The sequence below is a fragment of the Suillus fuscotomentosus genome (assembly GCF_016647785.1).
Source record: "Suillus fuscotomentosus strain FC203 chromosome Unknown F5891scaffold_23, whole genome shotgun sequence".
Classification (NCBI taxonomy): Eukaryota; Fungi; Basidiomycota; class Agaricomycetes; order Boletales; family Suillaceae; genus Suillus; species Suillus fuscotomentosus.
Window position 1 is genome coordinate 672,292 of NW_024539535.1, and position 15,956 is coordinate 688,247.

General features: G+C 47.6%; 2 protein-coding genes across 2 annotated transcripts; both read right to left on the reverse strand.

Moving 5' to 3' along the window:
* Positions 1–470: 470 nt before the first annotated feature.
* Positions 471–1,984, reverse strand: F5891DRAFT_1187950 (uncharacterized protein; the record flags this gene model as incomplete). The annotated part of the gene is made up of 3 exons (XM_041366929.1): positions 471–797; positions 856–1,079; positions 1,129–1,984. The coding sequence occupies 3 exons, from the start codon at positions 1,982–1,984 to the stop codon at positions 471–473; spliced, it is 1,407 nt and encodes a 468-aa protein (XP_041226822.1).
* Positions 1,985–11,750: 9,766 nt separating this feature from the next.
* On the reverse strand, positions 11,751–14,364 carry F5891DRAFT_1144993 (uncharacterized protein; the record flags this gene model as incomplete). Its single annotated transcript, XM_041364992.1, has 7 exons — positions 11,751–11,948; positions 12,027–12,479; positions 12,513–12,742; positions 12,800–13,170; positions 13,241–13,362; positions 13,491–13,862; positions 13,913–14,364. The coding sequence occupies 7 exons, from the start codon at positions 14,362–14,364 to the stop codon at positions 11,825–11,827; spliced, it is 2,124 nt and encodes a 707-aa protein (XP_041226823.1). The 3' UTR covers positions 11,751–11,824.
* Positions 14,365–15,956: the final 1,592 nt, after the last annotated feature.

Sequence of the window (15,956 nt, forward strand, 5' to 3'; positions counted from 1 at the left end):
GTTCTTTGAATGGTCCAGGAAGTATGGAGGGCTGGGACTGCCAGCCACTGTTGTACTGTAACAAACCAACGGGAGGCATGATTTTGAAGGGGTGATTCCTTGTTAGATTTGGCACACCTTATAAGTGAAAACTGCGGCGTAAGCCGGTGTTTTCCGCTGTCAAATAGGAGTCACACAGGAGCAGCCTGATAATCATGATAGGAATAACCATGACAAAAGTAACTTGCCCTGCTAATCCCATCCCTTCACATCTTAAATGGGACATAGAGGCTGGGTGCAGTGCAGGCCCAAGTGTATGAGTCCATGTGTTCAAACTTTACTCTATCAAGCATACCCTTCGCATCATTGTCATATTTGCACACTATCATGTATATAGTACATTTGCGATACTAGCACCATACTAATTGAACCGGCTCGTCCGAGCAATACCAGACTTCCCTATGAACGTCACTTGAGAGTGAGTAACTCCCCTAAGATGGTTGCCCCCTTTGGGTGTAAATGCCTGCAACTAGGACGCTACGTACATCGCCCCTCATTGACTTGTAGAGACCACTCAACTTTTCGTCGAAAGCGACCCGGGCGCGGGACAGGTCAAAGTCACTGGGGATGAAAACACCAGTAGACAATTCCCTCAACGCCCACTCAAATAATGTCCCGATGAAAGCAAATAATGCCCCAAGGTCTCGGCTGGGGTTGACATATTCCTGGAGGTCAAGTTGATGGAACAGTACGTGCTGCGCAAAATGCCGCACTACTCTGTTCGCAAAGGGCACGCCGACTATAGTCTCTCCTCCCACCTGACCGTAAAGCCATGAGCATATTGTAGCCTGAAGGAGAGAATAATGCCGGACTTACCTTGATATCTCCGTATAGGAACGCGTCGCCTTGCAGAAGGTTGCTGACGGTAAGCTCTATCTCCTCTTGTGTTTGGGTTGCCAAGGCTTCATCCAAATTGTAGCCAAATAAGACTGCCGTCCGAACTATATCCTTGACCTTTTTCCTGAGGTGCTTGGCAGTCTCGCCAATTTTTTCTGCGTGCTTTTTGGCGTCACTCCCACGGGACCACAAGGTAAGTTCAGCTGTTCTCGATATCAGCTGTCAGGTTACGATGAATATTGTGAGACTTACGATCATTGAATGCCGTTACGACAGCAGTGAGACTGGCAATCGCCTTTTTTGATCTTTCCTTGGATGAAAGTAGAAACGAATCGTCGAGTATCGACTGTTTCATGCCCTTTTTGGCCTTCAATTTTACCTTGGGTAGGCTCTCAAGACCGAACAGCGCAGAAGTTGGGGGCAACGACTCGGATGTCGTAGACAATGGTGCTGCAGGATGTGGTACACCTGGCATCAGGCTGTGACGTGATGGGCCAGCGTGATGTTCGGCATCGTCACTAAGACCATGCCTGCCATGATGAATGTCAGGCCTGTCAATAATTTTGTAGGGGGTGTATCGACTTCGGGATGGCGGCGGTGAGTCAACCTGACCCAATGATAGCGGCAGGTCGAAGCGAACATTCGACAGGCGGGCGTGAACATCACTGCCAGCGACTTCAAGGGTGTATGGATGCGGGACTGCCGTGACTCCAGCCTCTGGGGCACTGTCAGTTGCGTCCGAGTCACCGAAACTCATGACCAAGGCCAAAATTTCCTCGGAGGATAAGGCTAGTGGGGTCTCTGCGGGGGTGTGATGAACCTGACTTGGCGCAGGAGCTGAACTGTTGTGCGGGTTTGACTCGTTTTCATGGGACAGCGGTGCTATGATGTCCAGCGAGGCGGCAGGCCGCATATCTGAGTCAGGCCAGCCTGACCCGGAGTCTGCCACTGGCGGCAGGTTCATCATTTCATCCCACCATTGTGACCATTCATACTCGGACATCTTGACATTTGAGTCTGGAGGTGGCTGAAAGCTGCAGTGGCTAACATCATGATCATCACCAAGCTCCTGGCGACGTGCAGTTTGATCTGAGCCTGGAGGAATCATAATGATGTTTGCCAAGGGACAATGGCGGTGGTTCGGAGTCAGGCTGAAGTGCCGCGGTCGAATACTGAACTTTGATATTTAACTTTAGTACTTACTGATAAACTAGTGACTCCTTGGTTGAGCCCCTTACTGGTATAATGCCCAGCCAGCGTGTCTTTCAGCCGCGGTCGCATATGAATCGCTAGCCGGACTCACTGCTGTCAGATGCTCGTAATGATGATAATGATAACGGCGAGGCATATTACATGTGTGACTTACTACTATGATATGCTATCGACAATCGATCATCAAACATTATAAATTTCGACCATTCAATAGCCACTGCTTCTTCAATAGAGAGCCACTTAGTTCTAGCGGGAATGACAACTTTGAACACTGACTTGAAATTTACGAAATATGACAGTAAGGATTGTCACAGTGGTATAGTAGTCACCAGTAGAGACCTGAAATACCGCAAAGAGCCAGACACAATGGCGATTAAGCTACTAGCAGTACTCCTGGGCCAGTGACAAACTTGAAGTTAGAATTCGGAAATCAAGTGACTTGATGCGGCATCATGGTGGCCGTAGTAAGACTTACCCAAATCCAGAATGGTTTTGTTGAACAAACCAATCCGAGTCACTCTTGATTGAACCTTACTTTCACGCTGTCACATCATTCGGTTTTCACTCATGTAATAACTGAGCTGGTGGTCCCCGGTCTGGAATGTGATGGGGACCTTCGAGTGGTGCGCACACGAAGTTCTAAGTTCTATATTCTTAAACCCTTGGAACTATTAGTAGATGTCAAGCTCAATTTTCGAATTCATTAATGGGTTATGGGGTGTGCAACAGCAGGCCTGTAAGCCTTACCCAAATACGGCGAGGATAACAACCCATATCGGCATGTCACGTGTCTATCATTACGATGAGCCCCCCGACCTACCATTTTAGTCAAGGTTTCCTCAATGAAACAGTCGAGTAATTCTACAAGGAAACATCTGGGTTCAAACTCCTTCCAGGGAAATTAATACATCATGGCAAGTGTAGGTAATACCAGTGTTTTCAGTCTCACAGTAAAATCTATGTGCCTTTCGAACCTTCATTCAAAGTCTTCCAACACACCGCACACCAACAACTCATTGATAACAACTAACTATGAGGCATTCTCAGGCTGGCGAATCAGAAATGCACGCCTGTCTTACTCCTCCTCCAAGCTCTATCAGACAACTCAGTCCTACTTGTCAGGATGAGGACTTCGAGTCGTCCCGTCATCTCTGGCCTGATTCTAGCATCCAGACATCTACCGTGGCCCGGGCCAGTGACCACGACTCTGCTTTTCATGGGAGGCGACATTATCGTCGTGATATTCCAATGAGACTCAGAACATCATCCAAACGCTTCAGGAGTCGCCGACCATCATCACCATCGTCTGACTCAGATGTTACAAATGATTCGTCAGAAGATGAGCTTTTGACCTTGCCAGGCCTCCCTCCCTCAAAAAACCTGTCTTACTATGTGCAACGTGCAAAAGGACGGTTCAAGCCTTATGACAGACAGGGCCATGGGCCTAATGCAATCGAGCTCCGTTTTTTTCATAAGTCCGTCGGAAAATACTCTAGCGAGACTGACATGACTCTGACTGATGTCCAGGCGGTAAGTTAGCCTTCAATGCTACAATTTCACAATGATTGACCATTTATCCTAGGGGAAAGAACTATTCAAACGTGGCTTGGAAGGCATGTCTAGCAAGGCTGTCGCTCAAGCTGTCGTTGCAATGCAAGCCACCCACGAATCCAGGCGCTTGCGAGTTCTGACGACGGATTGGGAGATCGAGTCATCAGTGCAGCGCACAAAGCTTCTTGAAAGAATGCTGGAGCAGGATGCTCTAGAATATGCTCGTAGTGATGCAGAAGCTTCCTCTTTCAAACAGCTTTTGGTCGGACGTACCTCACAAGAACTTGATATCGACATAGACTTCAATATCGGTGCATATAACTGCGATATCAGGTCGTTCGTTGTATCTGACATACAGCTTGATCACATTGAGGATCTTGCACGCAACTTAGGTCTACCTGAGGAAGATATCAATGATGGCATGGACTCAGAGAGGGAGTCTCCCAACAGCAAGTTCATTTGTCAATAGTTGATGTGAGGCGATTATCACACTGATTGGCATGCGTGTAATACTAATCTCTATTACAGATCTCAGGAGTTGACAACGTTGAAGATTTATTCCTTGTTGTGTGGTGTATGTTTGCGATCGTTTTAAATTCATCATTGATCCGATGGCAAAACAAGTGCAACAAATAGCTATCTGTTTGAAATATGTATATGTCACAATTTTATTTTCTTGAGTCCTCAGCCAAGAACAACGAAGGATTTGCAACATCAAGCTAGTGACTGACGACAAGCCATCACTTTCCCACCGTGGTTGGTATACTAGAAGGGGAAACAAATCGACGTACTACTTACTTTGAGGTGACTCGGAGGGAATGGATCGTGGCGTATACTGTACTGTGCATGTACTGCTGATGAGAGCGGCTGCGCACAAGTATGAAACGGAGACGCCAGTCCATAATTGTCCTGTCGAGTGCTGGCTCTACTAGTACTAGTGGCACACTTGGGAGGAGAAGCATCAATAACAGCATCTGCCAGGTCCTCGCGCGTCTTACGTTTACTACTGCTAGTATTACTAATAGTACCTCACGGTGGTCACAAGTTTGTAACTTTCAAAATCATGCCGCTCAAGCAGCAGCTATAGCCATGCAAAGCATTTCAATTTCATAGATGAACTATTTAGTATATACAATGCGAGTGGGAATACTACATAGCCGCTGCACAACAAGCACTGATCCTATGATCCCGGGTACACCGGGACACTCCAATGCTTCCTCCTGCAACAAAGCACAGTATTGTTCACGGAAAGTGTCGTAAAACATCTCGAAAGTGACCGCATCATGGCCAGCAGTATGAACATGTGCGGCAGCTATAAGAAGATAGGTCGAAGGATACGGCAATGCGGCTGGTGGAGGGATCAGTCGAAACCTCTATACATAGATGGGCACTTCAAGAGCGGGAGGTTGGCTTGTACAATTGCAGACATAGATCTAAGGTAGCCTTAGCCCTGGATGATATGATGATGGGGCGCCCCCCATGCTTCACTGACTTGTGACAGTAGATCGGCTGAAAGCGCAGTTGCCGAGTTTCTAAATTGTGAAAAGAGATAATTTTGATGCGCTCTAACGATGATCTTCAGGGCGTGTAAGACGTCGTTTCGATCATACAGCTAGGTGATCACGCACCTTATCGTCTATGTCGGTAATATTCATAACAAAGTGCACGTCATAGCCAAAGCAGCCTGACATTATTCTTCGCAAGATGTCTTGCGTGACATAATTTCTGAAACCATGTCAAAATTCAACCAGAGAGTAAACCCTGACCTCGCGTGACCCATGTGAGAGGCATCATAGACTGTGGGACCGCAGTTATACCATTTGACGTGAGAACCATCGATGGGTACAAATTCCGTCTATCTATATCAGCAGTCAGCAGATCGATCTAACACCCAGTTCAGACACGCACTTTGGTCTTGGTTAACGAATTGAAGATCTTAAGAACAGGTTGGTCAATTTGACGAGGTGGGTGCCATGCCGGTTGCCGAAGAGCCATCACTGCGTCCTTTAATGTATTCACTGACCTCCTGTGGGGCGCAGGTGCTCGATAGCCAGAACGAACAATAATATTGACCAGAGTTCTGATCATGCCATGAAGCCAGAGCTAGCGGCGGTTAGCTGGAGTCACAGGTGTGCTTATGTAATAAGCGCTGGCCAGTCCAAAGTTGACGCGAGTACTACCAACTCGAACTGTCACTCTAACTACTAATTAACTCAGTAGGGTCCGACGAATGCGCAAGAAAGTTCTATGGCTTGTTCTTTTGCTCTTCATTGTCAATCTAATAGCCATTGCAATGGTATCTTGCAATGCTCCAGGCTGCTCCTGGGAGAAAGCAACAGACAGTGGTCGAGGGCTTACCAGGCATCGTATGTCATGCAAATTTTATCACCGGTCCAGAGTCCTAGCCAGCCAAAAACGACAAGAAAGGATGAAAGCAGCCGCCAGAGCTGCTTCTCTGGTACGGTCATCATCTGGAATGCTACGGCGAGGTGAATCAGGCAGTTCTTCAGTAAGTGATCGATTTTCTACGAATTCCATGAATCGGACAGTTCAATTGTTACACAATTCTAGACAACAATATTACCTGCTCCTCATGTGGGGCATGATCATCGTCCCAAACCCATTTTTTCGTGCGAGCCAGCAAGCAGGCGGACGCAGGATGGCATTTCTACTGGTACCGCAGGGAGCCTTGAAAACTCAGAGCAGCGGCAACCTCACTTTGATGCCGATGATAGTGTTGACAACACAATGGATACCGACACTTTAGGTATGCCTCAGATTCATTATGGTTGAACAACGTATTTGCTCAAACTACTTTTCACTCTCCAGAAGAAACTTCGCACTGTAGGCTGAGGTGAATACCTAGATTTTTCGATGATGCTCCTCTTCCTGACAAGGACAGTAATTACTCAGATAATATCGAAGTTTTACCTTCTCGAAGTCCAGTTCCGCCTCAATCTAGGATCCGGAGAGTTCTGTTGACTTTGCGAGATACGCTCCAGACCAGTTACAATTCTCTCGGACTCTACTGGCTATACCCTCGTCGCCCATCCTTTGAGCCCGACAAATTTGTCCCATCTATGTTACTTTCAACAACGTGTCCGAAAGCCATACAAGAGAATGATACATGCATCCTCCCACCTCCGTACCCTTTTCCCAACATGACGGTCTATCGACTCATGTCTTGGATGAACTCCGGCAGCAATAAGAAATCGGAGGCTGAAGTTGCCCGTCTCGTGAAAGATGTAATGCTGGCAGACGACTTTGACTTGAAGCACCTGGAAGACTTTTCGGTGAAGAAGAGCTTACGAGAATTGGACAACGACGCCAACAAGAATAAGATCGAGTTTCCAGATGACTGGGCCCAGGCTGACGTCACCATTAGCATCCCCACCAAATCGAAGGATGATGCGAGACTTTTTACTGTTCCAGGATTCCACTTTTGTCCCCTCGTCGAAGTTATTCATTCAGCTTTCGCGGATGTCCAAGCTAACACATTTCACCTCTCACCTTTCAAGTACATGTGGAAAGATCCGTTGGATAGTCACCAAGAGCGAGTATTCAACGAGTTATATACCTCCGACTCTTGGTTAGATGCCCAGGACGAGCTGCAAAAGCTCCCAAGGGAGCCTGGTTGCACACTGGAGCGAGTAATTGCCGGTCTTATGTTTTTTTCAGATACCATGCATCTGGCGAACTTCGGAACGGCAAAGGCCTGGCCCCTCTATCTATACTTTGGAAATCTGACAAAGTATGCGCGCTCTGCACCGAAGTCCGGCGCATGCCACCTGGTGGGGTTTCTACCTTCGGTGCGTTCTCCTGCTGTATCCTCAAGGATTGCTACCGATATTGCCCATAAGCTGCCTGATAGGGTCAAGGACCTTCTGAGTAGCTTGCCTCGCATATCTAAAAGTGGCATTACTGCCCTTCACACACACTGCCGACGCGAATTGTTCCATGCATGCTGGGATACCTTACTAGACGAAAAGTTCCTTCACGCATACAAACATGGTATGGTGTTGAAATGTGCAGACGGTGTGTTACGCAGGATATTTCTGCGTATATTCACATATTCGGCTGATTACCCTGAAAAGTGCGTTCTATCTTCGATGATGAGCAATCACTCAACAACTTTCAGGGTTTTAATTGCGACCATTAAGGATATGGGCTCATGCCCATGCCCTCGTTGTCTCACACCGAAGAATGTGTTTACTTCCCTAGGCCTTCGTAAGGATATGAAGAGCCATCTACAAAATCTTCGAGTCTATATTACAACTAACGTTGTCAGAGCACGAGAATATATTTATCAGTGGGGAAACACTGTGGACGGTACTAAGGTTGAGGAGATGCTTGGAGAGGGCTCGTGGGTGCCTGTTGTGGTGAGTTCAGATTGTCCACCGCTCTTTCCTATTGACTCAGATGAGCGACTCAGAATAAATTCGTCGAGAAGTTGGGAGCAATAGGCCTTGACCCGTTTTGGATGCTCGTTGTGGATTTCATGCACGAATGTGAGCTGGGTACGTGGAAGGCATTATTCACCCATCTCATCAGGATTCTTTCTGTGCTTCCGGGGGGAAATCAGTTAGTTGCGATCCTAGACTCAAGGTAAGTGAAGTTTTCATACAGCATTTATCGCGTAATAAGGACCAAACTCTATCCTCCTATAGGTTTCGTCAGGTTCCATCTTTCGGTAATGGGGTGATTCGAATATTCGCAAACAACACATCTGAAATGAAGAGACTCGCGGCACGAGATTTTGAAGATATCCTGCAGGTTTGTTCCCCTTTTACTTGACCAATAACTATGCTGATTGCCTCTCTTCAGTGTGCGATACCCGTGTTTGAAGGCCTATTTCCTACTGATCACGACGCAATCGTGCAGTCTCTCTTATATAGATTCGCACAGTGGCATGCACTGGCAAAGCTCAGAATGCATTCTGAGTTGACCCTATGTTTCTTCGAGAACACATTCAAGGATCTATCTAAGCAGTTGCGGGAGTTTCGCGAATTTACCTGCACCGCCTTTGTCACTGTGGAATTGCCGAAAGAGAAGGCGGCTCGCTATCGAAGGTTCGCGAAGCAAGTTGGATCTAATGATGTCCCCCCAGAATCTAGCGGACCGAGGGCGAAAAAGTTTAATTTGAATACCTACAAGTTTCATGCAATGGGAGATTATGTGCGGACTATCCGGCTCTTTGGTACGACAGATTCTTTTACCACTCAGATTGTGAGTGTCTTGCATAGCCCTCAAGGGCATTTTTGACATTATGTTATTGCTTAGGGAGAGCTGGCGCACAGAGCCTTAAAAGCATTTTATCCTCTAACTAGTAAGCTTGACCCTCCAACACAGCTGGCGAAGCATGAACGCAGGCGTCGTGTACTACGATGCGTTGCGGAAGCAGCGGGCATCTCCTCCTCCGACTACCAACCATCGCCAGCCGACTCTCCTGCTCCATCGTCGTTCAAAGATCACCACTATATATCAACCAATCAAAATGATCCGGTCTCATTGTTTGCATTTCTCCAGGAGCATGACGGCGACCCAGCCACTAAGGTAAGGGACCATTGTGCTTTTGTTCCAGTTGGCTGTCAGTTCGCTTATGACCGTTTTAGTGCTTCATTCCGAAACTAAAGGATCATATTTTGTACAGGCTGAATAAGCTAGATGTCAGCCATTGCGACCACGTATTTACGGACAAGGAACGCAGTTCGGTCGTCATTCCTAACAGTACGGTCTACTCAGTTCACACAATGCAGGTCCACTATACGACTTACGACATGAAGCGAGAATACGATACCATCAATCCCAGAACACATGCGGATGTTATGGTTCTTTTGGGAGAAACCAACCCTAGACACCCATACTGGTACGCTCGTGTACTCGGTATCTATCACATGGACACGTGGCTCGAAGGCCAAACCAAGAAACAGCACCTAGAAGTCCTTTACGTTAGGTGGCTTGCACCACTAGTACTGTCGGATTATCAGTCTGGGATGCGACATGCCCGCCTTCCCAAGGTGGCATTCGTAGAAGAGTCTGATCATGATGCATTTGGATTTCTCAATCCAGGACAAGTGATTCAAGGTGCTCACCTAATTCCTGCATTCGCCTCAGGGCGGGGTGTAAGTTCACTGCGCCGCGGAACATCGTTCGGACGTCCCAGCAAGGAGGTGGATGATTGGGAAGAGCACTATGTCGGAATGTGAGTGTGTCGTGTCCCTCTCGTAATTTGTGTAAATACTGAATTATGTTTGAACTAGTTTTGCTGATCGCGATATGTTCTTGCGTTATACACACTTAGGCATAGGACACTCAGTGGCACTGCAGAAGATCGTAAGAGACTGCTTTAACAACTACGAGTCGACAGCACCAACAGACGCTATAGAAGACAGCACGAGAATCGATGAGGGCCATGCAGAAGATGCTGGTGAGCAATATATGGACGATGATCTTGATGAAGAGGAGTCAGAAGATGATCTTAGTGAAGAGGAGTCAGAAGACGAACATGATGGACTTGAAGGGGGGGAAGATAGAGAAGAGGCCGACGAAGAGTTCGATGACCTCCATTTCTGAAACAAATTGGTTGCCTAGTAGTAGCTGTTAATTGACATTCTTGACTGATTCATCAACCAACCTGTCTGGCACCCAGAGAACGAGGAAATTCAAAAGGTACGCCCTTCAAGTTGATTGACTCATGCTTTGAAATCGGTTTCGCTTGATCTCTTAGTTTGATGAAGACTCGTGTCTGGGTTCTTTAAAGCCTTAATGTTCAAATTAGCACATCGGATTGTTCGAAGACCATTTGCCCGAGGCTTTGAAGTCACGAATTTTGACTGTGCGAATTGATTCCAGAACACTGCGCTGTTTCTGGTCTTTAAAAATTAAAAAAACTTAACTTAGTAATTCGGGTATCTGCCGCATACAAGTATGACACTGCGCCTGGTACAATCTGATGGCATTCCGAAGAGAATGATTGACAACATCAATGTTAGTGAGCTTTGAGATTTCATCCCTTGGTGGCCGCAACAGCGGCATGTCACAACTCTGCCATGAACCGCCAGGCCAAACTATATCTGTTGGCCGGTGCTAAAGCTATTATCCTTCGGAAAGCCTCAGATAACATTAAAATTGAGGTGACATTTGATGGGAGCTGAGAACGTTCAACGACATCAACACTGGTAAGCTCCTGTCCATTACTGGCTGCGAAGGTAGCATGTCACAAATTTGCTGCCGATTGTCAGGCCGATCTCTATCTGCTGTAAAGGGTTAAAGCTGTTGTCCTGCCGAAAGCCTTATATACCATTAAAATCAAGTCAATATTTGATGGGAGCTGAGAATGTTCAACAATATCAACACTAGTGAGCTTTCGTCTATTGCTGGCTGCAAAGGCAGCCTGTCATGACTTTGTTGCTAACCGTCGGACCAATCTCCGTCTCTTGTCAAAGATTAAAGTCATTGTCCTGCAGAAAGTCTTGAATAATCTCTCAATATGAAGCATACATGCTTGCAAGTGAGAACGCTCGATAATACGGACACCATTGCGCTTATGTCCGTTGCTGGCTGCGAAGGCAGCTTCTTATGACTTTGTCGCAGACTCCTCCAGCGAGCATGTATTGCTGACCATGCATGGCTAAGTACGATCAAGTCAAATTTCTCATGGGATACATAGTCATATTTGGTAGGAGCAGAATTACACGATACTACAGCTGCAATGACTACAATTTCAAGGACTCGTGCGTTCACTGATGTTGGCGTGCCATATACGGTAGTGCACGTCACATGACCCCGCCTCCCGCCGCGGTTGGGGTGCTGCGCACAGCGAGAGGACAAAGTCGCGAGGGAACGAGGCCGGATGATGGGGACTCGGAGGAACGGATGGAGGTGCTGGTGGGAGGCAAGCCTGGGAATGAACGAAAGGCTTGAGCATTAGGGCTAGGGACGTGTGTCAAGGATGTACAGTATGGGGACAGCAGTACTAGTAGGTAGTGTAACGAGCTCATTGAGATTAGTTAGAATTGGATGGGACCTACGAGACTTGGCCTGAATTAACGAGGGACAGTGGGCAACAAAAGGGAGGGAGCTTCGAAGTGTGTTAGTGCTGAAAGAAAGAAAGAAAGAAAGAAAGAAAAAGAGTCTAAAAACCATCAGCGCAGGTCAACTGGCAGAGCGCGAGAAGTATAACTCACTACTTTCGAGGGATAATATCCCCGCGCTCCTTTTTCGCGCAGTTGATCGCCCGAAGCAAAGCTGTGTGGCCCACAGTGGCCTCTGGATATGCGGCGAGGAATGCAGGCTCGTGTCCATTGAATCTAGTAGTGTGTGCATGGAATGATGATGGGTGGGGATGAGAGCAGTTCGTGTGCCCGAAAATTGCGACATCAACTCACCGGTTGAGAAACTCCAGTGCAATCACCGAGCGTTGGTGGTACTTCATCGCAAAAAACTTCTTGTTCTTCCCGCGGATCCACTCAGGCGGCCAATCTCGAAGTGGAAGTAGCAATCCGTGCTTGGGGTCACCATCTGTCCAGTGCTTCACGATCTGTCTCCAAGAGGCAGCTCTTGGGGTGTGGGTCCCATCAGGATGTCGTGTTGGGACATCAGGGATGACAAGTCCCTTCTCAGGTAGTACTAGTGAGCGGGAACCAACTTCAAGAATGGTGGCGCCGTCTGTGATTCGAGTGAGTGCAGAGGGCTGTGAGAGAGTGGAGGAGGGAATAGCAGGGTAGCATGGCTGAGACTCGGAGCTGGGTGGCAGGGATCCAGATGAGTGATGAACGATGCAGGGATTGCCTGGGTTTGACAGCAGAGTTGACGAGTGCGGAGCATTGCACATGCCTGTGCTGCTGCGTGAGTTGGGCAGGTTAGTCAGCTACCCGTTGTAGAGCGTGGCTGCAAGGGTGTGTAGGTCACTCCGCAGACCTGCAACGTCAGCTGAGATGCATTCATGCATCGACTGCAGGTCCTGGATGCAAACGGACTTGACAAGCAAGTGCTCTCCAAGCAGAGATGCATCAGCTTCACGCTGTGTTGGACAGAGGGCATCACTATGGTCGTTTTCATAGGTGGAGAGCTCGTCGAGGAGATACCGGATGAGTGTGTCGTGCTAATTGAAGTAATTCATTGTCAGAAACAGAGAAGTTCGAGTCAGTCTAAGACTCACATTCTCATTCTCTGCCCATGAACCCCACCACCTGACCCTCGCGAGAGTCCAACGCTGACCGATAGGTGCGAACATCCAACGCCACTGTGCACCACCACATCGATAGGTGTGGGTTGTGAAGTTGTCACCTGCGCCTCGTGGGATTCCTGCTTCTGTGGTTGCTTCGTCGATCCATGCCTGAACAGTGTCATGCGAGATAGGTTCACCACAGTGGACAATGCCATTTGCACCTATTGCAGGAAAGATATAGTCTTCGGGCTCGAGTTTTCGACCATAGTGGGCAACTTCAAGGAAGGTAAGCCAGAGTAAGAGCCAGAAGAAGCAGTCACAGCCTGGTAAGTCTGGCTGTGGGTAGAGCTTGTACTGGTTGCCTGATGATGAGAGCAGCAGGAGGTTAATGTTTGAATTATGAACCAACAACTGGTGTAACTAGGTACTCACTCCGTAGGTCTGATTCCTTTGTGCCCTTGTCTACCCTCCGCTGCCAGCCCTTTCGGTTGGACAAAAACACCTCGAAATATGTGTGGAGGTCCTTCGAGCACAGTTTCTCGCCATTCAGATATCTTGTGAATGTTGTGCCGACTTGGAAAAAATCGATGGTCAAGTCTTTCCGTTTCAGTTTGATGAGCTTGAAGCACCTGCCATGGGTTGCTTCAAAATTTAGCAAGCAGTCTGTATCGAGTGAGCTGACCTTGTCCACAGGTTCCAGGCCGTTGTACTAAATGCTTGGTACATCGTCATCTTTGTGAGCAATTCACACGATTCCAGTGTGAGGAGTTCTGTGCTCGTCGTATCTGGTGCCAGAACTGACCTCATAAGCCCAAGGAATGTCTTTGGTGGGCAGAGTTTGTGGGTCCAGGCCAGGATTCGATCCATGAATCCTTTCGACATTGCAATGGAGTGAGTTCTGTCCCCACCCTCACTGCTGGTCTTGTGTTTGACGGACTTGATGATGTCTTGAACCTCAGCTGACGATGCAGGGTTTCCTTCCCAGCACAGACGTGCCTTGTTGAAATGCCACCTCCCACAATAGGTATGTATCTCCATCCCTGGATGGCACATTCTGTCAAAAGCCATAAGTATGAGACTCACTGACACAGATATGGCACTCACGCTTCCTCCCAGAATTTTTTGAAGGCTGAGTAGGTCCCGTCGCACGTGCTCTGGCCACAGTTCTCATGGAAACACTTGAAGGAGATGAGGAGTGCGAGGGCCTTGTCAGAATGTTGGTTGGGCATCCTCTCGAGTGCATCCCTGAATGTGGGATCCTCATAGGCATCAGTACTGATAGACACGGTCTCCGAATCCATGCTTGCCATAGCCCCCCTGCTAGTAGTGAAATGTGCCTTCAGCCATGTCTGTCCTCGTTCCACATATCCATTGTAGTTCTCGTGCGTCTTCTTTGCATGCTTGTGCTGTTGCTTGGCCCTTTCCTTCACCTTGTTGATGGCCGGCAGGGTGGTATTTCCTGTGGGCACTGCCCCCTTCCATCGCTTCCTTGGGCTGGCCTCTGCAGCATGAGGGGAAGGAGGCCCTTTGCACGATTTCGGCTTGGTCCTCACCATGGTCGGCCTCATGGACAAACTAAGTCAAGTTTTGGGTAGTTAAGGCGAGTTAAGCAGGAGTTAAGTGCAGGACCACCCAAAGTTGGTCGTAAATCTGGTAAATCTGTCGTAAACTCGTAAATCAGTAAATCTGAGGACCCACCAGCACAGCGGACCTTTCAGGTCACAGTGCTAAGCTCAAGTGATCCGTAAATCAACCCAAGTAGTGACTTCGGGTCGGAACACATGCTCACTATTATGTTCAAACAGACTACTAATACTATCCACTGCGTGGCACCGTCGCACCTTTTCGACAATCGGTCTTTCGACGTTGAAAGACGAAAGGGAGGCAGAAAACCGGCGGGATGGGCGTGCTTGGTCAGCAGTGGCGGGCGCAGCAGATTCCCATTTACGGTTTTTACCTGCCAAGTGTAAATTTCGTCAAATAATCTAACTTACCGAGTCGTAAACCCTGTCAATTGAATTCAGCCACATCACTGAAAACGAACCAACATGATATGACCATATTTACCTTATAAGGTTGAGCGAACCAGATTTCCCAATATATGTCTATGTGGTGGCTTGTAAGACGCACACCAGGTGCCTAATCTGTGATCTATTTTGTCTTATGCTTTGCTCTTTGATGAACTCATATCAGCCTATATAAGCTCTCTAGCTAGTATTCATATTTTTACGCTCCACTGTCCAAATCGTCCATCACATTACTGATTCATAGTCTCTTCTTTATTTTAGCTTTCTTCCCATAAATCAATAGAACCCCATATTTAGTTCCAAACTAGTGTTCCGACTTCTGCAGTTTTCCATCAAAATTGTACGATAAAGTAGGATTTTATATAGCAATCTAGTGTGACCGTAGTTTGACAGCGACTTTGGAGACATTGAGATCATAAACTATGAATGTTATAGCTCATCCGCTTTTAGCCAGAGGTATCATACGCCAATATATGAGTCAACTGGCAGCAGTGAACTTCAAGTTGAAAATAGCATGTACTATGAGAGCAGACTCGTCAGATGCATACCTGCAAGACTGGAATGCCGAATTGAACGATGTCCGATGTGACTATAAGTTTTCAAGCTTGAAATCATGCATAAGTAGCATGATGGTATCGGGGGCTGCGAGCAGATAGATGTAAGTTTGAGTACCAGGACTATGTATGCATTGTGACCATCAGTCACACGCAGTGCGCCGCCGTGATCCTGAGTTTGGACTTCGAAGCTTCAGCTTCAAGCTGGAGTGTTCTGTAACAACGAAAAGGTCACTCCATAGTTGTTGCTCAATGCAAGCACATAAAATACAAAGTTTATCTCATCCTAAAATTTGAAATCCGGCCCTTCGTCATCCGAGTCACTCATGAATGTATCCTCATCTTCATTATCCGGGTCACTCATGGATGTATCGTCGTCTTCATCATCCAAGTCACTCGTGGATAGTGCTGCCATGGTCCGGTTCGGTCCGGTTCGGAGGGTCCTAGACGAGAACCAAGAACCAGACCATCGGTTCGGTTCTACAAAATGTCCGAACCCAGAACCGGACCATAGAGAACCGTTCTCTATGGTCCAGTTCGGTTTTTTTGGGGTTTGAACCCGAACCG